The following is a 27,075-nucleotide window of genomic DNA, read 5'->3' as shown; positions in this document are numbered from 1 at the left end:
AGGTGGCCACCGGAAGTATGTGCGGATGGACCAACGTCTCCTCGCCGCCTAGCAAGCGAAGAAGACGCTGGCTAGAAATGGCGCTGACGGCGAGTCGAACGGCATGAGGTTGCTCAACGGCTTTTCCGTGGATCGGAGACATCGCAATGCGACGGACATGACATCGACCTCCAAGTAGCGAACCCGTCGAGGCGGCCACCGCTGAGCTTTCGACGTCTCCCCCGGGGGAGAGTTTTCGCCTTGTCCGAGGAGGAGAGCAAATCTCACCGGGAGGGAGCATGGCTTCTCACGGCAACCAGGTAGTTAGCTAGCTAGCATAAACTGCAACTTGCTTTAACGGCCCTTTTGCGCGCCACAGCCGCTTAAAAGTCAAACAAACACGTTTCTTTCCACTAGAGGCGAGTTAAAGGTACAACCTGGAGGTACTGATGTGGCGGAGAAATTGAATTTGGCAACTCTTGTCATTGAAAGTGTCGAAAAGTGCTTGCTAATGCCCCCACTAAGCCTCATTGAATCAGCAGCAGCAAGCGTGGTTAGCTTACAGGCCCCACGTTCCCTTGACTGGAAACGAAAGTCTCAAGGCTCAGTGGAATGTCTTTTTAAAAGCTCTTTTTACCCACTCGCTTTGACACTTTGGACGGCGAGGCTACGCTCGTGCCCAGCGTGTGTCGTTCCGAATGGACACCGAAAAGTGCTGCGTGTTCGCCTGGCCCACCTGCTCTGGCGAGGGGCCTTCCCTCCCAGTATGCGCGTTACCGACCGCTGCTTTCTAGAACACACTTTCTCATAACAGTGTTGTAAAAGGAAAGTTTTTTTTTTTCTACATTGCTTCGATACTAACGCACTTTTCTGTTGGTTTTTAGTGCATCACAGGCGAGGTTTAACGTCCTCCCCCTTTTTTGCGTTTGAATGCCGACAGTACAATTTGGCCTTCGTGATTCGAACGACGTACTTCACTTTCTGTTTTATATTTAAGCAAAAGGGGGGGGGGGTCATTGCTGTGGAAGTGGAATGAAGGGGAGGGGGTGGTGGTTTGTTTGAAGCAGACGCGTTTGCAACGGTGAACTTTATTCGGGTTACGCGGGGCAACGGTTAACTTGAAACAAGGTCCACTTGCAGCGTGCGTTCAAACTGACATCGTGTTCCTGATTTGCAAGAGTTAAACCGCGGATAGGACGAGTCCATAATCCCACCCCCCCATTGGGCGTTTTTGCCTCTCATAGTGGGAGTTGAGCAGTGAAGCTCCCCTTTATTACAAGGGATCTTGAAACATATTTTCACTCCCAGAGTTTTATTTTGAAATGTGCAAGTGTGAAGTAATGAGCATAATTTATATAAAATTTCCTGACACAGGAGTCAAAAGTTCCAGCTATAATTTATTTAGCAATGTGACACATGTGACGGTGTGGTTGGAATGGCCACTCCAACCCAAGTACAATCCAGCAAAATGTGAATTTGGGTGAACAGTTCTGGAGAAATTAATGTTTCTTGTCTTTTTGACCAAAGAAAGTCTAGTCAAGATGTGAAATTACAATAAAACAGATAAACTAGATTATTTTTCAACGTATCCCAACAATTTTTGTTTGTCTGCTACTTGGTGAATGCTTTCTTCAATTGGCTAACAAGTTTCAGTTGCAAAATATCCGCCAATAAGGTTGTACGCCGGCCAAAATTCTGACAGGTTCTCCATTGTCTACGCACCAAAACTGCCACAGTGTTTCAAAAGCTGTCACTTGCCCTAAAACGTTTCCTTAAACTGCACAAATGGAGCATTATTTGTGAGAAGAGCAGTATGGGCAGGTCGCGCTGAACCAGTCGGTTATTTTGTGCATTTGTATACTACAGAGGATTTTCAAGTTCTTTGAAGTACCTAGTCCTGATTGTTTTGACATTTCTACAAAGATGCTAATGTGTTTTGTTTGATAAAATTAAATTGGAGCTTTATTGCCAGTGTGAAATGAAGGTTTAGAATAAGGTTCACGGAGGTCAGTGTCCAAAATGTTGACAGTAGAGTCGAGGGAATGTGAGATTAGCGTTTCCCTCTCGGGGTGGAATTAGAAAGCCGCATGACATGGGGAGGAAGGATTTCCTGTGTCAGTGCAGCAGCCCGTCACTGAACCTTCTGCTTGGAAATGTGGATGTTGTGGATTCTCTACGCTGGACAGAAACTTGTTCTGAATCCTCCTTTCAGATGTCAGACTGTCCCAACTTTCTGTAACCCCCACCCCAACTCCCCCAGCACTCTGAGGGCGCTCGCCAGTGTTAGTTCCTAATCTAGATATCAAATATAGTAATTCCAGTTATTAACGCTACAGTTGGGGTTGGTTAAACAAGGTTCAGGTTCATCAAATGGGATCTGCACAATCACTTGGCTTTAGGCACACCTTTTTGGACCGTTGTCAAAAATTTTTGACTTGCAGTCTTTTTGCCAAAATGACTTTAATTTACAAGGCTGGAAATAGTGAGGGAAGTGATATTGCTTATTACGGCGGTGGCTGCTGTCAAACTATGGCGTCGAGCATATTAATTGTGCGCGCTCTCGCTTTTTTAATGTGCCCATTTATGGGGCTGAGGGGTAACGTAGATAAAAGACAAAGCAGAACAAAGTCTGTTAGGAGATACAAGTAAGGATATGGACACCATTTTATCGGTGGGTTAACTCCCAGATAAAAGAGAATGAAAAGAAATGTGAAGCTGGGTCTTTGACAGCAATAGAATTGATACTTTATCGCTTACTCCTCTTGACTCGGTGTGCCAACCCGCAGCGCGCAGTCCGCTGCTGCTTCGTTTTGGGCTCGCGACTGCGCCCGAGAACGTCGGCACTTGCCAGACGGCCTGTCGAGTCAGCGCCCTTGGTCTTCGGCTCAGCAGAGCTCATCGCCCATTTTGCGCAGCGTATTTCGGAGCCGAGCGAGAGTGTCATTCATATTGGACTTGTATCCACAGAGCGGAAACGGTTCCCCCCCAGTGGAGCTATTGGTCAAGATGGTGAAGTGGGATTGGTCATTGTATCAGACTAATTTTTGAGCATGACTACAGGATCCCAGTGTTTTATCTTCTTAGCAATGGTGTTTGTGTTGTGATTATCACATTAGCTGTGTGCACATTAGTACTGGCGCTTTCCCTCCACTCGGCAGGTGTGCACCCATTGTCACAAATAGCAATTTCTGAAGAATATATTACTCAGTGCTTGATGAACCTCAAACTCCACAAGGAGATTACTTGAAATGTTGTGATACTATATGGTAACTGCTCTCGGATGCGTGATCCTGCTCTGTGTTGTCCCGGCTGAAGTGGTAAAATGATGCAGATGGCTAATTTGCTGTAATCCTCAGTGGAAGGCAGGAGCAGAGGCAGCTTAGCGAGGTACGCGTGGCACGCCTACAGAGGAAAGCAACGCGACATTCACTCCGTTGTCATTGTATTAGCTGCCCGAAGCCATCGGATTATGGCAGCCCGTTTGTCGTTTGTCTGAGTGCAATTTCAGCAATGCGGGGCCTCGTTTGCAAAGAGTTCTATATGCTCGACTTGCACTTTCTTTTTCTGTCGGCCTCCCCGCTCTGCTGTTTGTTTTAGAGTGACGATTGAACCAATGGGGCGGCTGATGAGCCCGTGTCATCTTTGCGCTTTGCCTGCGCGCGTGAAGACCTTGGTTGCACATTTACGTGAACTTTGAAATGGTATACGTTCAAAACAACTGCGTCAGTTGCAGTGGAATGAATTAATTCAAAGGTATGTGCTGAAAAATTTGAATATCTAGGGCACTGGCCCCCAACCTTTTTATCACCGCGACGCGGTCAATGCTTTACATTTTTTTTTTGCGTGGGGGGAGGGAGTAAAATCAAATATAATAAACATGATCATAAATAATAATGAAAATAAGCAAAAATACACATGGAAAAATAAACAAGAACCAGCAATTCCACATTACTTTTATCTATACATATCTACGCAACAGTTCTATTTAAAAAAAAAAAAAATTATTAAACACTCAATTTTTCAACAGATTAAATAAATAGGTCAGTTTCAACTATCTCCTCTCCCCTCCGCCTCATTTCACTCTGTTTGCGACCACCACACTCTGACTGGTCGCTATAATAAAGTTTAAACATGCCTTCAAAATAAGATAGATACGCCATGAAAATGAATTTAAAGTACATGAGGATTTTAACTTTAATTTTATCATAACGCTTACACCAGAGCTTGTTTCTCTGAGATGGTCCCATATGCGGGTAATGGGAGACAATGACACCCGAAACGTGTTGATTATCTCCAGTTGTTTCCGTTGTTTGTTGTTGCTCCTCAAAAAGTCGCGAGTTAAGGGTGTGTGCTTTGATGTTAACAACTATTTTCTTGGAGGTTGTCGAGTCCTCTTTTGTCTCTTCACTGAGCCTTTTCTCCTTTTGAAAATAAACTTTCCATAGAGAAGTTTTTTTACACATTGTGCTAGGTTGTGGGGGTAAATTTTGGAACTGAAGTTCCCGAGATTTAACCAAGAGAATCTGGTCATTTTTCAAAATTAAAGATTGTTCAGACTTGGATAATGAATACAATGGAACTAATTGATTATTTCTTTGGCGGCCCGGTACCAATTGATCCTGGCCCGGGGGGGTAGGGACCACTGATCTAGGGAACGTCCATTTCCGGTCTGAATTAATTTAGGCGCAGGACCAGTTTAATACCAGGGCTCTGTACCATCCATAGGATTGGTAATTTCTTATTTGTCATAAAGTTTGTGGTTCAGATTTCCCAAACCTGACCCTACAAACTCCCACCGAGACTAACATTTTTATACCACGGATTAAATATGTCAAGGCGTGGTTCTCCACTGCCACGCGAGCCCCACCCAGGCGACGGCATGGCCATGTGCCACTTCCATGAGCGTGCTGATTACGTTGTGTATTTAAGCCTTGGTTTTCATGCCACTTGTTGCCAGATCGTTGCCTATATATGCATGTGTGTTCACAAGCATCAGCTAACGTAACTGCCTCGTCCTGTGTACTGATAAAAAAAAAAAAAAAATAGGCTGCATAGGGCATACGTATCTAGCGGTGTGTCAATTGGTTGAAGCCAGTTGGCCGCCATCTTGGTACTCCCAAAACGTGTGCCGGACATGTCTTACAGGTTGGGTTATGGCGCGGTTTTTCCACAAAGTTTGGCATGTAGAATTAAAACTGGTCATGTGAGCTTGACATTTTTTCAATTCTGGTAACATGAAGAATTTTTAATTTGACTTGGTAAGCCAAAAAAGGCTAAGTGCAAAGGAAAACATACAACACCGTGACTAGCAAGAAACCTTGCATATTCCCTAGGGCCCGATTTCCGTGACATGTTAACTTTTCCCAAAATACGCTTTGAAGAACTATCATCAAAACATAGCAAAAACCTAAGCATTTTTTTGACATAAAAACATTAAATTTTAAGTCAATCAGTTAGTTATATTTTTGGAAATAAGGACTCTCAATGGGAAAATACATGCTAAAGGCATTGTTCATTTGTATTCTCGGTGACGTTCTATTTCGGACAGAAAATTTAAACTTGTTTCCTCGCATTTGAACATGTAATTCAATTTGCAGAGTTCTGTATTATAAAAGGCATAAAAAATCTGTTTTCATGCTCATCCACAGAAGTTTGGGAAAATATTTACATCGCTTTTCTGTGAAACACCGTCGGCCTGTAAAGGTGAAGCAGTGTGTGAAGAGTGAACAACAACCGTAAATAAAACTTTGTTGGAGTGAATTAAGCTAATCAGAAAATTAAAAAACCCTTTACAAACAAACTTTAACAGTGTCAAAGTAAATATTCCTAATTTAGCTCTGGCAATATTTTCTCACAGCCACGAAACTGCCGATTAATGCACAGGTCGGCATGGTTGTTTTGGGAGTATCAACATGGCGGATATCTGCTTTTGGCGACTTCAGTTTTGTTGGCCAATGAGCTATCCAGTCTCTCTCTTTTTTATTTATTTTTTTTTTTAAAGATCAGTAGTCCTGTGTCAGAGCATTACTTAACCATGTCAAGCCAAGTTATGTTTTCTTGTTTTGCCATGTCCGATTTTTGACAGTTTCATGTTTTTTTAGACTAAGCTTTCATGAATTTGGCTAAAATGCACAAGAGAGTCTGAAGCAATGAGAACTGATGGCGGCACCATCTGCTGGAGATGGAGTATAAATGTTTTATTTACAATAAAAAAAAAAAAAACTACCTACCAATCTCGTTCTTAAATCGGAACCAGATTTTTTTTGTTTTTTGGTTTGGCCTTAGGGTTTTTCCCGCCTCAAATTGGAGAAAGGGTTGGTTCTGATCTTTCCTCACGTTCATTGATCCATCCTGTTACAGTGTAAATAGCCCCTTTTCCAATGCAGTAACCTTTACAGGAACTTCATCTGTCCCGGTGGTTCAATTTCCACCGGTCATAAACTACCCGAGGTGTATTTGGTTCCGCCTGTCTTGCAGGGTCATCTCAAGACGTCCAGTAAGTCTTGAGGGGGCGGGCTGTGTTGGCAAACGGTGATTGGTTGACACAGATGCCATTAGTGTCACACGTTTCTATTTTTTTACATTCACATAAACTCATTTAGGCGGCACGGTGGTTCAGCCAGTAAAGCATTGGCCACACAGTTCTGAGGACCCCGGTTCGATCCCGGCCCCGCCTGTGTGGAGTTTACATGTTCTCCCTGTGCCTGCGTGGGTTTTCTCCGGGCGCTCTGGTTTCCTCCCACATCCCTGCATGCAACATTAATTGGACACTCTAAATTTCCCGTAGGTGTGATTCTGAGTGCGGCTGTTTGGCTCTCTGAGCCCTTCAATTGGCTGGCAACCACTTCAGGGTGTACCCCGCCTCCTGCCCATTGACTGCTGGGATAGACTCCACCACTCTCCGCGACCCTTGTAAGGATAAGCGGCTAAGAAAATGGATGGATGGACCCATTTACTGTATGTATACAGTGTTGTATACAATAAGGCTGGAAATAAGCGGGTTCACATTCTATTTTGCGCCTTGGAGCAGGCTGGCGAAAGTCTTTGCTCTCCGGATAAACCCGCTTTTTCACTGGTAGACGAGGTGGTGGGGCCCAGGGTTGCCTTGTTGACCCGCCCCTGAAAATACTCTGTCTGGTGGGGTGAGGAGGATCGGGGGGTGGGGTATACATGCATCCTTGCCATTTCATTGACAAGTTTCTCTGCCAGAGGGAAAACGTTGAAGCCAGCTATTTTTTATTTAGGCAAAATGACCTCATGCAGTCAGTCCTTATAGTCCAGTGTAGTGTTCTCCCTAAAAAGAGAGCCATCCATTTTCTTAGCTGCTTATCTTCACAAGGGTAGCGGGGAGTGCTGGAGAATATCCCAGCTGTCACCAGGCATGAGGTAGGGTACACCCTGAACTGGTTGCCAGCCAATCGCAGGGCACATGGAGACAAACAGCTGCACTCACAATCACACCTAGGGGCAATTTAGAGTGTCCAATTAATGTTGCATGTTATTGGGATGTGAGAGGAAACGAGAGTGCCCGGAGAAAGCCGACGCGAGCATGACGAGAACATGCAAACTCCACACGGGCGGGTCCGTGCTCAAACCCAGGACCTCAGAACTGTGAGGCCAAAGCTTTCCAACTGAACAACTGTTCCGCCAAGTTAAAAACAGAGGAGCAATCTTAATTTAAACACCCATTCTTACCATTCTGACCGCTTAAGACTCTGTAATGGACCTGACATAAATGTTTTCTGACTGGGAGGTAGGCAGAATGACCCAACACAAACACGCGGCAACGCCATGTGGAAAGATCCATGGATAACAAAATAAACCGGATAATCTTGCTACAGTCTACAGATCGCATAATTAAACCAGTTAAGGGAGGTTAGTTGTTGATTCGTACTTAAGTTACAAATTAGGGTTCTTGTCATAAACTGAGCACCCCCTGGAACCTGTCAAAAGTAACATTTTCTGTTACATTTTCTCATGGCACAAAAATAATTTAAAATAATTTCCTCAACGTCCTCGACTGTGCTTATTTATTTGACCTCTTTTCCAAAGCATTGTCTCTTTGAATACAGCAGCTCATAACATATACACGTCAAGTATTTATTACCTACCCACCAAGCTCATGTTTGTGTTGTCTTTCTTCAGTATATCTTTGGGGAATTCAGTCCAGATGAGATCAATCAGTTCTTTGTGACTCCACGATGTTATGTAGAGGTAAGGAACTCAACATTATTTCTGAATTTTTTTGTTGTTGTTGTTATGACGAAATGTTTTATGTACCATTGCCTTGTAGCAGCTGTGCAATGCAGCTCTAAATCTGGATATAAAATAAAAACATAAATGCATGACAATACACACACAATGAATTCCACTTGGATTTCACATGTATTTGCAAGATCAAATTTAGTGTTAGCTGTACTTGAGGTAGGAGGAAATGTCCTCTGATTTGTCTCCCAAGTGTGCCATCTTCAATTGGGCCAAGGCGCGCACACTTTTAATACATTTCATGCAACTGAGCAAAAATGTAACAAAAAAGTACATTTTGTTTCAATTTACCCACCTTCCTCAGTTTATATGAATCGAACGCAAATCAAATGTTGGTTTATATGAATGACAACAGGTGGATACCCAGATTAATTGGACCTTCTCCCATCGAGTGGAAGAGCATTTAATTGGTCTGCCAAGCAAGAGGCATTCCTGGCATAAATGGATTAGCAAATAAGCATTACATTCATTCCTCGCTACAGCACACTTCCCTGTTTGTGGCTATCGTACATAGCAGATTTGTATACTCTCCATATCTAAATGTATGTCGTGTGTTTTGCTTTTTTTTTGTGGTGGTTATTTTCCTACTTGGACTATCATTAGTGCAAAACAGTAAACTTAAGACAGTGGAAAAGAGTGCATGAAAGATAATGGCCAAAGTCATTTCAGACTTGGTCCAGCGGGAGGAAAACGTGTTGTAACTGTTTCTAATTTATTTAATTCATGCATGAATTGATTTAAAAGTTTTCTATTCATGTAAATCACAAGTTGAGCTGTTTCCTTAACCTAATACCACGCAAACAATTATTAGGTATGTAATGGAATCTGTTTGATCTTATCACTGTAGTGATCGTTGGACAGCTCACGGCAGGCGAGGTGCACACAGCAGACCCGAAAGACGTGTCTGGCTCTTGCTGGCGCCGCTCTATCCACTGCGTGTACACAAGCTTGAACCACACGCCGCCATTCAATGGCATTTTACGGCACCGTGCGTTGCGCGAGTGACATTACGCAACACAGCTGGTTACTGACCTAATAATCGTGCATCACATTGAATCAAGAGTGAAATACTTTACAGCACTTTTTTTTAAATTATCAATAGTTGAATCGCTGTTGCAGGTGTAATGAAATCTTGATTGTGTGGCATTCATTTAAGGAAACATTCTTTATGCTCGTGATTTAGATGATCAGATTACATTTAAAGACTATTTTATACAGAATTTATAAAGAGTTCACATACTTTTTGCAGCCACTGTAAAAGAAGCTTGAAATTTTATTGCAAAGTTTGAGTTACACAAGTGTGCGTCTGGTGAAAGTAAACATTTGCAAATTTACTGTAGACTCATACTGCTTTTTAGAGCAAATTATAATCTCTCCAGCGGTGTTTGACAATAAACTCAGTCGCCAGTGCACTTTTAATTGCTTATTTATTGAACCGAGGTAACACAAGCACAGATTAACACACGTCCAAACTGATTCTTAGTTACCAACAGTCAACAGAGTGGCTAACGGTTAAGCCTATCATCACCAGACTCTAATTTGCTGGTTCAGATGTCCGTAAACAGGCCAAGTCCCAATCTTGGCACATAGGTGGTCGGAAAGGTAACCCGATAAGCCAAGGATTGGTGTATTTATTGTACGGCAAATGCATGATAATTTTGGCACACCTGACAGTGGTTTGAGAATCGGGGAATCTGCCGCGCAACCATAAATTATTCTTTGTCTTCTGTTTGTAATGGCGCTTATGTGGGCTTTTCTCCCTTTACAGCTTCCACCGTTCAACGACAAAGTGCCATGTGTCAGTCAACCTTCTGGTATGTGAATTTAAGTTGCATTTTGCTTTTTTTTTTTTTTTTTTTCCCCAATAGAATTGAGACATCTATAGTGTTCAACATAAATGAGTAAACCCCAGGTGATTTGTTTCCTTACAAAATTGTTTTCTTCTCATGGCATTTTATCCTACAAAAGACTCCTACATATTGATATAGTGTTGTGAAAATAAACAAGCAAAACATAGTTTTAGAGAATGTGTTATCCAGAATAATACAACCACAGGTGAATCGAAACAACAAATTTCAGACACTTGTTCTTGCATTGGGATTACTTTTCATTTTAAGTTGCGCACTGTAATTTAAGAGACTATCACACTGTATATCAAAGCAGGCTTTTAAAATTGCAATACTATTTATATATCCAGGCTGAGCTGGTGTCACCAGGTTGGGAAAGGGGGGGGGGGGCATTACATTTTTAGCATGCATTTGTACAAAAAATGTATTAGCAATAAACGATATCAGTGCAAATATCTTTTCATCATTTTAAGGAAACGTGAAAAGCAACCATAAATGGAAGTCACTAAAAGCCACAAAAGAAAAAGCAGCATATGCACATGACATTTGCTTTAACTTGATTTGTATTGACTATTTAGGAGGTTACTGCACTCCTGCCGTACCATATATAATGGCGTCAATGGGACTGCAGGGTTGCGGTGAGTGGAGGAGCCCGACACACTGTGGCTTGACTCGCTGTTGTGCGTTTTGCTGTCAAACTTAAAACAAACCCAGCCTTCATAACTGGTGGCTTCCTAAACCTTGTGCCTGTTTTCTTTCTCTTGCCTGTTGGTCAAACCTGTAGAGCTTTGCATGCTCACAATCCTATTTTTCTCTTGCATAATAATGCATTTCACCTCTGCAACAGCCCAAGGTGATTTTCCATTTGTTCGGGAAGAAGTGAATCTCACAAATTGACTTGACTTTTTTTTTTTTTTTTTTTTTTAAGGTTTAACTCTACATTTACGGCGTGGAATTTTATTCCTACTAACTGAATTTTTTTTTTTCGTTTCCCCCCCCCCCACTTAGCAGAGCAGTCCTTCAGACCCTGTTGACCATTGAAGGACACTGCTATGTGTACTTTGCGTTACCAGTTGTCTTAGTTATTACAGTGAAGCCATTTTCCTAATTTGCACGCACTAATATTTCCTGTTTGTTCACTTTTTCATTTTGCGCATCACATTTACACAGAAGCCATGCAATACATTTATAACTACAAAAATTTTGATTTGTTGACTTGTTTGGCTGAAAAAAAGAAATACAAGGTAGGTTTTAATTGAGTGTATACAAAGCACATCCTCATTTATTTATCAACCTGCTGTCATAGTTGTACTAAATATTCAGGCTCTAAAAAAATAATTTTTGAAATACTTTTTAACCTTCCAGACAATCTTTTTTTCTGGTGGAAAAAAAATTTACAGTGCAGTTGTATTTACAATTAGTTTGAATATTGTTAATAAAAGTTCAGTTCGTGTTCATTACAGTGGTTTGATTTAAATGATTGTATATTATATCCATTAAGCAGGAAAATATTTGGACATTGGTGCCTTTCCTTTTGTCATCTGGCATGAGTTGTCACCCAGCCAATTTTTATACTTTTATACAAGCGTTACAATACGGCATTGTAAACAACTTACTTCACAGCAAGCATCGGTTTGGCAAATAAAGAACAAAAAATGGGCTTCAAGTGGTTTAATGCTACTCCCAGTTTACTGTCAAACAAACGTTCACAGAAGTTGTATATTTAGGATGACCGCATAATTTTGCATTTGGGGAATGTCTGCTACCTTAATGCTAACAGACAACGGAACACATCATAGATGGACAAATAAATCGCATCGGCAGTCACAGTTGTAAAACTTTAAGCAGGATATATGAATTTTGTAGCAGCACATGTAGGCAGTATAATAATTCTCAAAGGAATATTCTTTATTTGGGGGGAGGCAGCAAATTTTACAGCAGCTTATTAAACAGCGGTGACAGTGTCTCTGTCTGCGATGCACTCCCCCTGGTGGCCACCAAAAGGAAAACAAGCTCACAAGTCAAGGCACCGTTGTACTAAAACTTTTTTTTTAAGGTAATTGTTAGCCTGAATTAGGATAGTTGAATAATTTTCAGTCATTGTTTTTTTTATTTTTGGCAAACTATTAAAACAAAGCAAATTCTGCAAGAGTACAATTTTGCTTGATTCATTCAGCGTGTGGGAATTAAAAAAGCACATCTGGATTTTCAAAAAACATTTTAAATATGACTAAGCTTAAAGTTACTTTGTAATTATGTTACTAGGGTAGCAGTATTCAGATTTTTTTAAGACAATTTGAGGATATTGTTGGCTTTGTGGTCTCATAAAAATATTAAATTGTATAATATAAATTAATGTAAAATATATTTTAACTTTCAATCATTTTTCTGAATTGAATAGTGACAAATTTTCTACAATATTGTAATTTATTTAGATGCCCCAGCATCTGTGCTATCTTGCAAAAATGAGGGTCTTTTGTGTATATCCGTGGGCTCGCTGCTGTATTTGAAGCCCCAGTTTAGTTGCTCAACTCATCGCGACAGATGTGCCTAATTGATTTCATATGTCTGCATAATGGTATTTGCAGGAGATGACTATCAGCGCATTAAGTTTGGTGTTGACGAGGTGATGGACTCCAAACCAGTCGGCGGTGTGAACGACTCCTTGTATAAGGTGTCGAGCACCCTGAACCCACAGGCCCCCGAATTCATCCTGGGCTGCCAGCCAGCCCAAAAGACACAACAGTCGGCGACGACTCCGGCGGGTGACTCCTCTGGTGGAGGCCACTTCAACTCCAAGGACGGGGCCGATTCGGAGGCCTCGGCCGTGGACAATCACCAGGTGTCCCAGGACATGGACGGACTGCCCGGCAGCCTGGGACAGCGAGAAAGGAAGAAAAAGAAAAAGCGGCCCCCGGGGTACTACAACTACCTGGACCCATCCACCGGCGGCAACAGCGGCACTGCAGATGGAACGCCCGTGACAGCACTCGTGAATGGACACGCATCCTGTGCCTCGCAACACATTGCCGAGGACTTGGACTGGAAGACCTCATCGGGGACCAGCCTTTCTTCAACAAGTGTTGCCTCTGTGGCAACAACTGCTCCGACTGCCACACCCACCACCAATCAGAGGACTTGCGATATTCCTGATGACTTCTCATCGGACTTAAAAAGTGGGGCCGCCTCTTTATCGGATGGCAATAATGCAAATTCCGCCTCTTTTTCCTCATGTCAAAGCAGATGCATGACGGCGGGATCAAGGACTGCAGATGAGCAGCCAGATCATTCGGCTCACCAGAGCCCTGAACTTTCAGATAGTTCACAGAGCCCCCGCTCCAAGTCACCTCTTTCCGCCTGTGCTGCTACGACTACTGAACCACAGGGAGTGGAAGTGGCTGAGAGTAATGGGTTGGCAGAGTCTGACACTCCCGTTAGCACAGATGAACAGAAAGAAGACCGTGGCGATTTGACCCAGCAGGTCTCTGCGGAGTGCGTTGCCCAAACGACAGCGACGGAGTCTTCCCATTCGCCCGCAGTTGCGGCGGCTCCTGCTCCTAACCCTCCCAAATCTTGGGCTAGCCTCTTCCACAACTCTAAGCCACTTCCTGGCAGTCCGCCGGCCTTTGTGGAGGTTAAGAACGCTGTGGAAGTTGTTGCCCCTCCTCTCCCGACACCAGAGACACCTGAGGAGAAACCTGTTGAGGTTAAGGAAGGCCCTGTCCATGTTTCAGAGGACCCTATGGCTCCTAAACTTGCAGGTATTCCGTGAAGATGCTTCAAATCTCAACATTTATTCATAATCCTTTATCCATCTGAAGGGGTGCGGACTATTAGGCATTTTATCCTCATTAATTAGAAGAATTCAGCGCACTTTTGTTGAGCGAATGTCTTACTAGTAACGTTTTGTAAACTATTGTCTGTATAACATTTCTGCTAGCTAGTAGAACAACTTTGGCAGACCAAAAGGACAAGTACAACTTGCAAGTGAGGCAGAACTGTGCACTACTTAACATTTGTAGTCTACTAGTACTGCTCGTGAAGCCCTAGATGTTAACTATTAGTTTTATAATGTGCATACCATTCTGTTGGTTAAATCCACAGTCAGTCGGTTTTTGGTCCGTTAAACCGAGGCCGCACCTATTTACACGCTTGAGCATTTATTCCATACCCAGCCATCTTAGGGTCCTTGTGCCTGTGTAGTATATGTCCACACAAGTAATACATTTTCCACAAGTAGAACAATTGTGTATTACCAGGAACATTTTGTCACTACTGCTTTGCACTCCTATATGCATATTTCGCCACACCTGTAAGACAAGAGAACTTTGATATACGAGTAGATGTAACAAGTTGACATCTGTGTTCTAACAATACACTCGTGATGCAGTACTAGTAGCATGCTTCCCCCCCCCATTGTCCATTTTAACCTCAATGAACCCGTATGCTTTTTTTCCCCCTCACGAGTAAGACAATTTAAATTTTAGCTAGTTTGTTTCTATTATTGCCTTGTACTGTATGACATTTCTGCACACTAGTTCGACGACTACGTTACTATTGAAGCATAGCTGCTCTTTGATATGAATGTTAAGTAGTCAAATATTAGCCACCTACCAGTAGTGCTGTTGTCAATTAGTGGTGTTTTTCTCACTTGTAACGTCTTATTAGCATGCAGATTTCTTAATTTTCACAAATGTCCTACTTTTGATTGTCGCTTCACCCATCGGTCGTGATTAATTTTATTCTAATGGTGTTTGGTAAGCCATTTGAGCATTTATTCAGTGATTTTGATGTCCATCTTAAGGTAGTACTACTGGGCCATAAGTGTCTGTTGTTGTGGGATGAATAACATTACTCAAACAATTGATCTATTGTTGACCTTAACTGTCTTATTAGTGAGGACCAAGAGGATACTAGCATACATGCGCCTTAATTGTTGAAATGAGTTTCTATAGAGCGCCTGTTTCAGAAGGTCTCCCCTTTCAAGAAAACTAATCTTTTTGACCACTTGGTGGCAGTGTTGATCCAGAGATTTAAATCATCAAGAGAATGGGAAAGGAGAGGGGATTTTCTTTTTTTATTTGTTGGGTGCAGCTGTTAAAATGTGTCGTAACATAATTTTATAAGTAATATTGCTTTAACTGGTTCCAGCCGCAGAAGTGGATGCTGAAGTGTCTCGTTAGTCACTTCTTGATTTAGGTTTGTAAATGACAATATGCCCAGAGAAACAATAGTATTTTTGTTAGTTCTGTTGTATACATGAGATGTAGTGGTTGCACCGCAGATACTGTTTTCATCCAGTGTGTTGATTTTATTTTTTTTTTTTTTAAATGCATTTTTTTTTTTTTTTTTTTTTTTTAGACTGGACAAGACAATTCCTGATAAACATAGTAGGGTGTCCTTGGCGCTAAACAATCGTGCCTGGTTTTGTTTTTGAGTTCCTTGTCTGGAATGTTTCCAGAGTCTGAAAGGCTCACAGACTGGTTTAATTTTACTCAAACATATTTGGAGTCATTAACTCAAGACAGAGGTTTAGTCTCTGATTTAAATTTTGCACAATAACCATGTGTTAAAGATGGTTTCCATCTGGTTATATTTAGTCTTGTCCCATTCTGAAAAATTTGTTTTGTAATAATCTTTAGATTCACAATTAGTTTGACTGTATGACTAAATTACACAGATTTTGGATCAGGGGGTCTCCCGCTTTCCATTGTCAACTTGTCCACGTTACCATGGGAGCTGTGTTCTAGTGGCTGTCTCCCTTCCTAGGCGTGGTACAACATAACCTTGCTCCCATTTGCACGTCTCCTGTGTTGTTGTCACGAGAGACACGGCTGGAAGAAGGAACACATGTTACGATGGGATTAAAACCCTACTTCATGTTACTGATATGTCTGCAAGGAGGCTGTCTGTTTTAAGATTGCTGTCTTTTTAATCCCCAGAAATTATAGAGAATGTGAAGTTGATACATAAACCAGTGTCTTTGCAGCCGAGAGGTCTCATCAACAAAGGAAACTGGTGCTACATCAACGCTGTATCCTTTTCACTATGTGCCTTCACAAGTATGCAATCAGTCATTGCCCCTACACAAATTATTTTTTTTTTTGAGCAGTACTGGACAATTTAAACAGCACAGATATATATTGATGTATATTTTTCATACAGTATGGAGAGTTGTTTGGCCATTTTTTTTTTTTTATCTTGCAAAAATTGAGCATCACTGATAATTTCCACGTGTCCTCCGAGTTCAGGGTATACTCTGAACTTTCGCCTGAAGTCATCTGAGGTAGATGCCAGGACGCTTGTGACCCGAGTGAGGTTAAGTGGTTCCAAAAACAGATCAGCAGCAATTGTACACCTTTATAGATAACCATCTTTTTGATCATTCTGAACCCCCCATCACAAGAGATTACGTAAAATGCTGTCTTGTTATACATGTGTGAACTAAACATGCAGTACTTGAGGCAGTGCAGGCAAGAAACGGTAAACCGGTGTGCTGTAGGAAATTTACGTCACTTTATTTCTAGAGCACTTAAAAACTAAAAATGAGTCCTGCTCTTACAAAGGCCTATTACCAGGGGTGTCAAAAATGAGTCCTGCTCTTACAAAGGCCTATTACCAGGGGTGTCAAATTCAAATTCACAGTGTGCCAAAATTTCAAATTGAACAAAGCTGCGGGTCAAGGTTTAACAAATGAAACTTTTAATATGGATCCAAACAAGTGTGTAATACTTTTAATACTGGCAGGCCTGGTCTAATATTGATTTGAAATTGCCTCTTAATTATATTTGGCCCGCAGGCCAGAGTTTGACACCCATGGTCTATATAGAGTGAGCATAAAACGTCACTGTTGGTCATTGTCGTCAAATTTGGTCAGTCTATCTTTTTTTTCCCCCACAAATATATCCCACTGATCAGTCCCCCTGTTGGTTTGTCACCATCACAAATTATTGACCCATCCAGTGTTATAAATGGCTTGCTCTCTTTGACAAACATGCAGTTTTGTTATTTTCCTGAAAAGTGGTGGTTTGGAAGATGAGTGTTCCAATATATGCCATTAAAACTTTAGTAATGGTAATAGAAGAAAATTTTAATGAAAAAAATTTAAATGATAATAGACTTGTTTACACACGGCACCTCTGTCTCCAGCACCATTGTTCATCGTATGTACGAGTACGTTATATAGCCTGCCTGCTGTTCATTTGGCGGTCTCACCTCAACATTGACCCAGTTCCGTATCTTTGCTCATATCAGTGATGTACAGTGACTGTTAAAAAAAAGGGGGGGGGGTGCTCTTCCACCTGATTGCAGAAAGTACATAATTCACCTGCGTATCCACCTGTTGTCATTCATATGTAACATACATGAGCACCATTGTTCATCGTATGTACAAGTACGTTTATATAGCCTGCCTGCTGTTTTGTTGGCGGTCTTAACATTGATCCAGTTGTGTATCTTTGCTCATATCAGTGATGTACAGTGACTGTAAAAAAAAAAATAAATAAATAAAGGGGGAAATGGTCTTCCACCTGATTGGAGAAAGTACATAATTCACCTGTAAATATCCACCTAATGCGATTCACATATATAATATATATGACTTGTATCACATATTATCTTGTAGTATGCTGAGATTTTTTTTAAATCAAAAAATGTTTTCAGTTTAAACGTCGGGAAACCCCGAACTCATGAATTATCAACAACCTTTTCGCCCTGCTAGTGTTTTTCTTGACTCGAAGCTCTCAGACTCTCCAGGCCCTCATCGCGTGTCCTCCCATGTATCACCTGATGAAGTCCATTCCTCTACACAGTGAAACGCAGAGACCGTGTACCTCCACGCCCATGATCGACAACTTGTGAGTAATGTCACTGTGATGTTTCATTGACTATCCACAGGCTCAGCTGACTGGTTGTCTTTTGTGTCACGACTAAGTGTGAGGCTGGTGAATGAGTTCACAAATATGCCGGTGCCAGCTAAACCCAAACCAGGTAAATTGTGTTTCCAAAATATGGTTTGACTTAATTTTCTCAATTGCCTCACTCACCCAAAGCGTTCTCCACAGCTATTGGTGATAAACTGGTCAAAGACATTCGGCCTGGTGTCCCGTTTGAGCCTACGTACATTTACAGACTCCTCACGCTTATCAAGTCGAGTCTCTCCGAAAAGGTACGATATTTGCTTTTTTTCATGGGCTCTGGAACACACCGTACTGGAATCCAGTGTTCTTCATTTTACAAAATGCACACATTAAATTGGTGAAAATGTGACAAGACATCAAAATAGTCAAAAAGCATTAAATGTGCTGAATACACCTTTTTTCTTTCTTTTTTTGCAAATGAGAGAAGCAAGAATTTTAATTGTACACAACCACACCCCTTGACTCATTTGTTCTCTGCTGGTTAGCATTCTTTTCATTTTAATCTGTGATGATGATCTCCTGCCAGGGTCGACAAGAAGATGCAGAGGAGTATCTTGGTTTCACTCTAAATGGATTGCATGAGGAAATGCTGGCATTGAAAAAACTGATCTCACCTCAGGAAGAAAGTAAGCACGTCCGGCACAGTGTGTAGATTTACTATTGAAATGTGTTCAACTTATGAGAGAGGATGAGGTGAAAATTTTCCTTCCTCTGTGTTTTGATCAGAAGTCCCCACACCCAACGGCCCAGAGTCCCTGCCAGGTGTGGCGGAAGATCACGCTCACAAGGACGAAGAGGGAAGCGAGGACGAGTGGGAGCAAGTTGGCCCTCGCAACAAGACTTCCATCACCCGCCAAGCTGATTTTGTCCGCACGCCCATCACTGACATATTTGGAGGACACATTAGGTACGAGGACCCAACCGAAACGAAAATAGTGACGCTGCTTTTTTAAATGTCTCATGACAGAGACGGCGTGTGGTATCCACCCACAAACACACTTGAACCTCTTGTCCGCTTGAAAGGCAAGCACCAGAGTGGGTGAAGCTGGCCTTAATAACATGTTCTTTGAGCTTTTGGTCTGGTGCTGTCTGCTAGATTTTCCCCAACATTGTTTGGGAGCAGAAAAATAGAATACAGGGGGTGTATTTTTGTCTACTCATTTACTCTCTCTCTCGTTATTTTGGGCACTAGTTAATGTTAGTGTATTTAAGGGAAGAATTTGTTGCCCGATAACACTGTGATTGTCATATAAACAGTCTATCAGCAGCTTTGATTGCAGGGTGTCCCAAAAATGTAGCTTTTCTAACTGCCCAAAAACATTTTGTTGATTAGTTTTTATATTGATATCATGGCAAGACTGAGTCAAAGTATTCAATTTAGGATAATTTAATGGCATAAATGAAATTTATGAATGAATTTCACCATAGCCTATTGTGGTAATTTTTAAATATTTGCAAATATACACTAACGCTTAGTGCGTGGCTAACAGGGCCAGTTTAAAAAAAAAAAAAAAAAACTGCGGTAAAAATCACTGAGACACAGCAGCAAGATGCTAGCGCGGCGCTAACAGGACCGGTTAAAAAAAAAAAAAAAGGGTAAAAATCATTGACACAGCAACACGCTAGCACAGCGCTTACAGGGCCAGATCAGTAAAACACACATCCTCGGCACATATATTCCACCGTCGTCACTCTTACCTTTTCCGCTCGAGTACCCCCTTGCGGCCGTTAGAAAAAGTGCACAAATTAGCCGCAACCGCAGAAGCCACAGCGTGAAAGTGTGTGTGTGTGTGTGGGGGGGGGAGTCACGGCTTTATAGGCCGGAAATTACGGTACTGTGATGGTTAAACATAATTTCCCGATTTTAAACCAACGACCGATTTAGTGTGTTCCACGCATTAGTTTTTAATGTGCTGGACCTATGGTTGATTTGTTCCCTCCTCCCCAATTAGAAGAATTATGTTCGGCATATAATTTGTATTTTTGTTTTTGTTTCCATGGTGTTTTGTGAAAATGTCATTACTTGAAACTGGGCCGCTGTGCAGAAAACATGTCTAATGTATTATAAATCAACATTATTGTCGGGGTACCAAAAAAAATTCTACTTGTTCAACTCATATTCATCTGAAACGGAAAAAAGTAATGGTGACACAAATGCCATTTCAAACCATGGTATTTGGCTAGCCACTACGATGATCATCAGAATGTCAAAAAAAAGTTATATCATCCTAAGCTGGACTCGTGTGACCCAAAGTGTTGTTTGACCTGGTCTTGTGGTTTTGCGTCAGGTCGGTGGTGTATCAGCAGAACTCTAAGGAGTCGGCCACGCTGCAGCCCTTCTTCACACTTCAGCTGGACATCCAGTCCGAGAAGGTCCGCACGGTCCAAGAGGCCCTAGAAACGCTCGTCGCGAGAGAGTCAGTCCAGGGCTACACTTCCAAGAGCAAGCAGGAGGTATTACATAAGATTTATTTGTTCTATTTGTTGGTACGACAAGAACGCAACATGCGCTCCGATTCTTTAATTCGTGACCAAAGTGGCTGTTTATTGTCGTCCTCTGATTGTCCGGGAACATGCGGGGTGGGGTGGTAAAAGTTTTCTTTATTTTAGCTTGATTTCAACCTGCTGCAGACGCAGTGTTGTATGTTCGACTCTTCCAAAACACTGAAATGATTTACAAGTCATCGCTTGGCAGGATCGAAATGTTCTTTTCTCTTGTCTCCTGTCGCCTTCCCTCTTATTTTCAACATTTTTTTTTTTACTGGGTTTTATCTTAAGCTCTTTGGTTATAAATCAGCATCACCCTGTTTTTTTTTTTTTTTTAATGGACTAGGGACAGATCTGGTTACCCCGACAATTAGTTGTGATTGCACAAACTTTGTGTTCCCCGTTTCAGATTGAGGTCAGTCGGAGGGTGACTCTGGAAGAGCTGCCACCTGTCCTCGTGCTCCACCTGAAGAGATTTGTGTTTGAGAAGACTGGAGGCTGTCAGAAACTCAACAAGATCATAGAGTACCCCGTCGACCTGGAAATAAGCAAAGGTAGGACTGTTTTAGGAGACCAGTGTCTCAGTAAAACATTTTATTTGTTTGACTTGCAAGACACTTCTATAAATCAAAGTTCAAATTATCTTGTACAGAGCTTGTGTAGAAATGTCTTTTTTTGTCACTAACAGGGACTTCCTTATCTGTTCACGCGCATATTTTCAAGCACTAACGTTCACATTTGCTGCCAATAAGTCAAGAGATCAGGATGTACCTCAACGCAGTATATACTTAGCCTTTTATGTGGTGTCCTGCAGACCTCTTGTCTTCTGGAGTGAGGAGCAAAGTTGTGAAAGGCCAAAGAACATACAGGCTCTTTGCAGGTGAGTTCAGTGGCTGTTTGTTTTAAAATTGGAAAATCTACCGTGGATTCATTTTGTAACCTGTTCTAGTTTAATTTGGATTGTGTTCATCTGCGTTTGGAGCAGGTCTTCTCAATGTTGGCCAGCAATGATCTTTCTTTCCCCGTCATAGATTTTAAGAGCGATAACAGTTGATTTCCGATATTTTTATTGGCCTCTGAATTCCGCCTCGCCATTGGCAAACCTCTTTCCTGGACACAGGAGTAGTCTTAACCTGTTTTCAAAATGTGTGACCCCCACACGTGCGGGGAAATAATACGGGCGCTTATTGTTCTTGGTGTGTGTGTGTGTGTTGTACTTGAGGTGAAAAACACCAGTAACACACATTCTCAACCTAGTCTCTTATGTAAACCATGTCTGTCGTAATACCAAGATGCATTTGTGAGGGGCAGCATGCGGGCACAGGGCATCAAGACTTCCAGAAAATTTAAGACTAAGGAGTTAGGCTAATTCTTAATTTAACGGATTACTACATTTTGGTTGGAAACTGTCATTTTTATGACAGTCAACGACTCTTTTCATACAAAAACTCAGCACAAACAAGTATCTTATTTTTGGCTAGGAACAGTGAGAGCTGACTAATTAGCTATCATTCCAGTTCACGTCACAGTCATGGAATCTGTGGCTCAGACGAAGCTCGCAGTTGAACATGCGCAAGGATTTGTGAGATTAAATATTGGACCGGTTTAACATTTTGGGATAGTTGGCCCCAAGCCGATCAGGGAGGAAAAGAACACTCTTTGACTCGTGTTAGGGGGCGGGAATTGTAGATGGCACGATTGCAGCAAGCATGACACATCTCACATTGGCTACAGGCTTATTTAAACAAATGCTACAGTTCAAGCATTTCTTCGTTGTCCTTGACAAAATACAGGACACTGGTAGAATGAATGTTTTGCTAGTTTTTTTTTTTCCCCCCACCCACTACTGCTGGACTATATTTTTTCCAAAGTTGGAAGGGTAACTTTGGTATACAAATAGGACAGTTAATTACACGTTACTAGTGAGGCACAACTACCATAATTTCCGGCCTACAGAGCGCACCTGATTATAAGCCTCACTCAGTACATTACGATTTGGTACATTCGTAAGCCGCACCTGTGTAAAAGCCGCAAGTGCCCACATTGAACACCAGATATTTACAAAGGCAAACGGTAAATAGAAAGCGTTTTCAAAGTTTTATTACCTTAGCTTAGTTTAACAGAGCAACAACATGCTACATGTAGCATGAACAGGGCTGGCTTAAAAAAAAAAAAAAACGTACCGATAAACAGCCGGTGTCAGCTACACTATAGGAACACTATAGCACAGAACTAAAGGGGCCAGTTAAAAAAAAAAAAAAATACCCGCTAGCGTGGCGCTAACCGCGCTAACTGTTAGTGACACGCATACACAAAAAACAAGATATCCGTGTTGATGCACAAACAGTTGATTTTTTTTAGAGTGACACGCAGACAATATGTGGGAACAAAAGGGGGATGGGGCGCTAGCGTGGCGCTAACAGGGTCGGTTAAAAAAACATACCGGCAAAAGTCACTTCCTCAACACATATATTCCACCGGTCTCTCTTACCTCTTCCGCTCGAGTGCTTCCTTACAGCCGTGAGAAAAAATGCACAAATCAGCCACATCACCCCATAAGCCGCAGAATGAAATGCGTGTGGGAAAAAAGTCGCAGCTTATAGGCCGGAAATTACGCCACTATGCATTTGCTTGTACTGTTAAGAGTCGAGGATGCTACAAGTGCGTGTCATGTGCCCTCTTTGATAATCCAGCACAGAAGGTTAATTGGCCAAAAGTGGCACTTGTAGTGGGGGGGAACATTCCAAATGGTCTGACTAGTGAGAATATGTATAATAGTAATCTGACCTAAAGATGGATATCAAGGATTTTGAATATAAGCTCAAAGTATCTGTGACCATATTACTCAACTTTAGAAAGGAGTAAAGAGGCTTTAAACTAAAATGCTTCTTTGTCCCCGGCAGTGGTTTATCACCATGGTAACAGCGCGACAGGGGGTCACTACACCACGGACGTCTTCCACATCGGCCTCAACGGCTGGCTGCGCATCGACGACCAGGCGGTGAAGGTGATCAACCAGTATCTGGTGGTCAAGCAGATTGCAGAGCGCACCGCATACCTGCTGTACTACCGGCGCGTTGACCTCTTGTAGGCGCAAGCACGCACACCGCCAACAAAGCCACATGCATACACACACACACACGCGCACACGCCCGCGCACACACTTAACAGCTCCCTCATCACACGCACACACGGAACATATGATGAACAGGAACACTGCCCGACTTTGTTCTCTTGCAAGATTTTCCTCCTCTTCCCTCGTGTCCCAGCTTCCTCGAGAGCCACCTTTTCCAGCACCTCTTCCGAAGAGGAGAGACAAGTTGCACTCCTTGCAACGGCTCGCTCCTCTCTGTGCATCACTGCTGTCATTTTTTTGTTCTTCTTCACGACAACAACAAAAAAGTAAAAAGAATAGGCGGTTCAACTGAAGAACTGCGAACTGGACTGCTGGGGTCTTCTCCCCAACTGAGCGTAACCCACCCAGAATTATCAGTGTTGGCCTCCCCCCCCTCCCAACCCCCCCAAGGAGAGCCGTCGTTGGAAAAAGGCCCGGATTTGAATGAGCGCATTGATCAGGCCTAGCACCAGCATTGCCATCCCAAGCCTGCTCGTCTCCACTTCCTCATCTCCTCTTCCTCGTCCACGTACAGGTTGAGCCCCCACTCCCGGCGAGGGCGGGGGGCTAAGTGGAATTTGAACCGAACACCCTCTGGGTCTTCTATGTCTACGAAGAGTATCTAAACAAAAAGTCTTTAACGCGCTTTAGAACTTAAGATAAGCTTTCTGTGCACAAACTATAAATGATTACATGGCAGGCATATTTGCAACTATTTAGACTTAAAATGTCCCCCCCATAAAAGGGGTCCGAATGGACTTTGCTTGTTTTTAGAAAATGTTTTTGTTTTTTTGCACTGGAGATGGCAACTAATCAAATGATAGATTCCACTGCAAGAGCTGCCCTCGTTTACTTGGTACATTTCCTTCTGGATCCATTCGTCGTCTGTTGCCGCCGCCCACGACCACGTGGATTTTTCTCGGCTTGTCTGAGCCACAGCACTCAAAAGGTTCAGTCTGCCATCTTTTCCCCACCCGTATCAGGCCGGCGCGTCCGCCGTGACGTGCCCCCGCTGTGTGCACGGTGTGTCGAGGGGTTCGAAATAAGCGGGCTGCACCAGTGCTCAGACGCGCACAAAATAGTGTTTGCTTTTGTTGAATATGTTGTTGATAATTTTTTTTTTTTTTGGGGGGGGGGGGCAATATGTTTTTTTTTTTTTTTTTCTTTTTTGTCTCAAGCTTCTGAAATGTTCAGTTTTGTTTGGGTCACTCATTGATTGTCCACACGCTCGTGCTGCTTCTCCGACTTCTGCTCTCATTGGAATTGGACCTTTTTCAAAAGAAATGATATAGGCTAAAGCACAACGATAACGTTCTTTGCGCCACAATTAATTTTTCTCTCACTTTGCATGACCACTTTCGTCATCGTATCTCGCAGCAGGCACTTCGACCGAATGTTTTATCAGAGGTGCCCCCCCCCCCCCCAAACGCCCATTTCAAACTTTTGTCATTTAAAGTTCCTGTCCTGTCAACAACCCAGACAAATTTGAATGATTTAAAAGAAAAAAAATGTGGCTTTATAGTGAAAAATCAAGCCGTTGTCCAGTAACTGTGTGAAACTATGCCCTGCTGAAAATGAATTGCTATTTCTATAGTTCTCTAATGCTTACGTATCCCAGCATATTTGAGTCACAAAAATAGATCCTGTTAGAACTGCTGGTTGCTGGAATAAATCCCGAGATGTTGTCGGGCTTTGCGCTCAGCTAACAGAAGTTGTAGCTAGCTGCTAGCTCGCGAGTGAACAGGTATTAGTAACGAAGTAACCTGCAATTGAGCCGGATAACCACTGATCAGAACAATTTTATATGTAAAGTGGGAGAGGATGGACAAGCCCGATGGAGGCATGTCAGCGGCTGGCATTTTAGCGCACCCCGCCCCCTAATACTTAGAAAAACTTAAAATGGTGAAAGTAGTTGAACGCTATACCTCAATCCAGTTCAACATTTTGAATCGCTTTGACAAGGCCTTTAAGTTTAAAAAAAAAAAAATGGTTGTGCATTGCTTCCACACTTTATTTTAGTGGATCTTGATGTGGTAATGTCATGAAATCGTTTTAACCTTTTTAACCTTTGCCAATTAAACCAAAGGACACACCATATTATACCCTGTTAACTTTTAAAATCCACTTTTATTGGAGCGTCTTCATCTCCTCCATTCTGGTTGTGCCGCAGGTTGCGTAGCGATTTTTCTCTCCAAACTGTGACCTCAATCTTCATTTGCATATTTATTCCCCCTGCAACACCCCCCAAGAAGAAGACTGTCGAGACTTTTGGACTTTGAAATGGGCAACCTGAGTTTTCCGACGCGCCTTGCTGAATTGCTTCACGCCTCATGTTTTGTCTTCGGTATGAGCGCCTAACACTATTGTCTGCTGGAGTTCTACAACAATCTGTTCTGTCTTTTTAATTTCAGGCATCCAGCGTTCTATTTTGTTTGTTGTTCGAATAAAGGATTGTGCAAAAAGCAGTTTGCTAATGACACGAAGAGTAAGAGGTCTTGTCATCTTTCTAATCCCCCTCAACAGACGCAAAAGATGCAGAGGCCGCGCACTGTCGTCATCTGGTGTTTTCAGCAGGTTAGAGTCTGCGGTGGGACTGGCTTGCCTCGTGGTGAGCTCGGTCCTGCGCCGCGGCGCGCCTCCGCATAATGGAAAGCAGACCCGTCACTGAAAAATCTGCTAGGTCTGCTTGTTTTCAACCTCTTCTTCCTCCAGATAACTAGGCCGTCCTCGGAAACGTTGAACGCTTTGCTCAGCGGCGGATCAGCAACACACCGGTCAAGTGGAATAGAAAAAGTCCACGCTCGGCTAGTTTGGTAGAATTGTTCGAGCTGTTTGACATCCGGATTGAAAAAGGTTGACGAGCACACTTCTGTCAAGTAGTACTGTTAACATTCAGTTGTCAACTTGTCCACAATTTTGCCTCACTATTAACATTTAGTTGTCTTACTACTGAGGACAAAGAGGTAGTCCATGGATCATAAGATGGGTCTAGGCCAGGGGTGTCAAACTCATTTGTGTCACGGGCCACATGAAGCAGAAAATTTTCCGCCGATTCGCGGAATTCTGAGGTTTTTTTTTCATCTGAAACTCATTCTTGTGAAACGTGTAGATTTGTTGAGAAAATTTGGAGGGGGGGTGATCAAGACCGGCCGACAGCATCTATCGACAACGCTCGTCGTGAAATTAGTCACAGCTGTGATAACGGAAAACGGCTTTGCTATGTTTGCATTAAATTTGGTGGATATAATGACAAAATTCCGATTTCCGGTGGTATTTCATCGGAGTTTTTACTATAACATTTCCTAGAGAAGTATTCTGGTTCCTACAGCATAGATATAACTTATAGATATATTTGCGCATATGTTATAGGGTGGTCTGCACGTTTTCCAGTCTGGCAAAAAAGTCTTGGAGCGAAAAGATGAAAATCGTCCTGGGGAAATTGATAAAAACCACGGGGTGAAAA

At 42.4% G+C, this 27,075-nt stretch overlaps 1 protein-coding gene across 2 annotated transcripts; it reads left to right on the top strand.

The window, feature by feature from the left end:
• The first annotated feature begins 43 nt into the window (after window positions 1-43).
• On the top strand, window positions 44-26,095 carry usp10 (ubiquitin specific peptidase 10). Of its 2 annotated transcripts, XM_061814003.1 has the most exons (15): window positions 44-299; window positions 8,125-8,193; window positions 10,013-10,058; window positions 10,670-10,729; window positions 12,680-13,852; window positions 16,034-16,125; window positions 17,838-17,947; window positions 18,025-18,080; window positions 18,155-18,258; window positions 18,537-18,636; window positions 18,737-18,917; window positions 20,299-20,464; window positions 20,907-21,051; window positions 21,312-21,377; window positions 23,401-26,095. In XM_061814003.1, the coding sequence occupies exons 1-15, from the start codon at window positions 279-281 to the stop codon at window positions 23,586-23,588; spliced, it is 2,577 nt and encodes an 858-aa protein (XP_061669987.1). In that variant the 5' UTR covers window positions 44-278; the 3' UTR covers window positions 23,589-26,095. The 2 variants fall into 2 exon arrangements, with proteins under 2 accessions (XP_061669987.1, XP_061669988.1); XM_061814004.1 differs by lacking the exon at window positions 10,670-10,729 and having other exon boundaries at window positions 45-299.
• Window positions 26,096-27,075: the final 980 nt, after the last annotated feature.

The sequence above is a fragment of the Syngnathoides biaculeatus genome, chromosome 3 (genome assembly GCF_019802595.1).
Source record: "Syngnathoides biaculeatus isolate LvHL_M chromosome 3, ASM1980259v1, whole genome shotgun sequence".
NCBI classification, from domain to species: Eukaryota; Metazoa; Chordata; class Actinopteri; order Syngnathiformes; family Syngnathidae; genus Syngnathoides; species Syngnathoides biaculeatus.
Note: the sequence above shows the minus strand (reverse complement) of the source record. Positions and strands in the feature narration are given on the sequence as shown.

Bases quoted from the DNA above. Each gene is read 5' to 3' on its own strand.
- usp10 (XM_061814003.1), top strand. From the start codon at position 279: ATGGCTTCTCACGGCAACCAG. The intron at 17,948-18,024 runs GTGAGTAATGTC...GTCACGACTAAG, and splicing joins ACGCCCATGATCGACAACTT to TGTGAGGCTGGTGAATGAGT. The intron at 18,081-18,154 runs GTAAATTGTGTT...CGTTCTCCACAG, and splicing joins GCCAGCTAAACCCAAACCAG to CTATTGGTGATAAACTGGTC.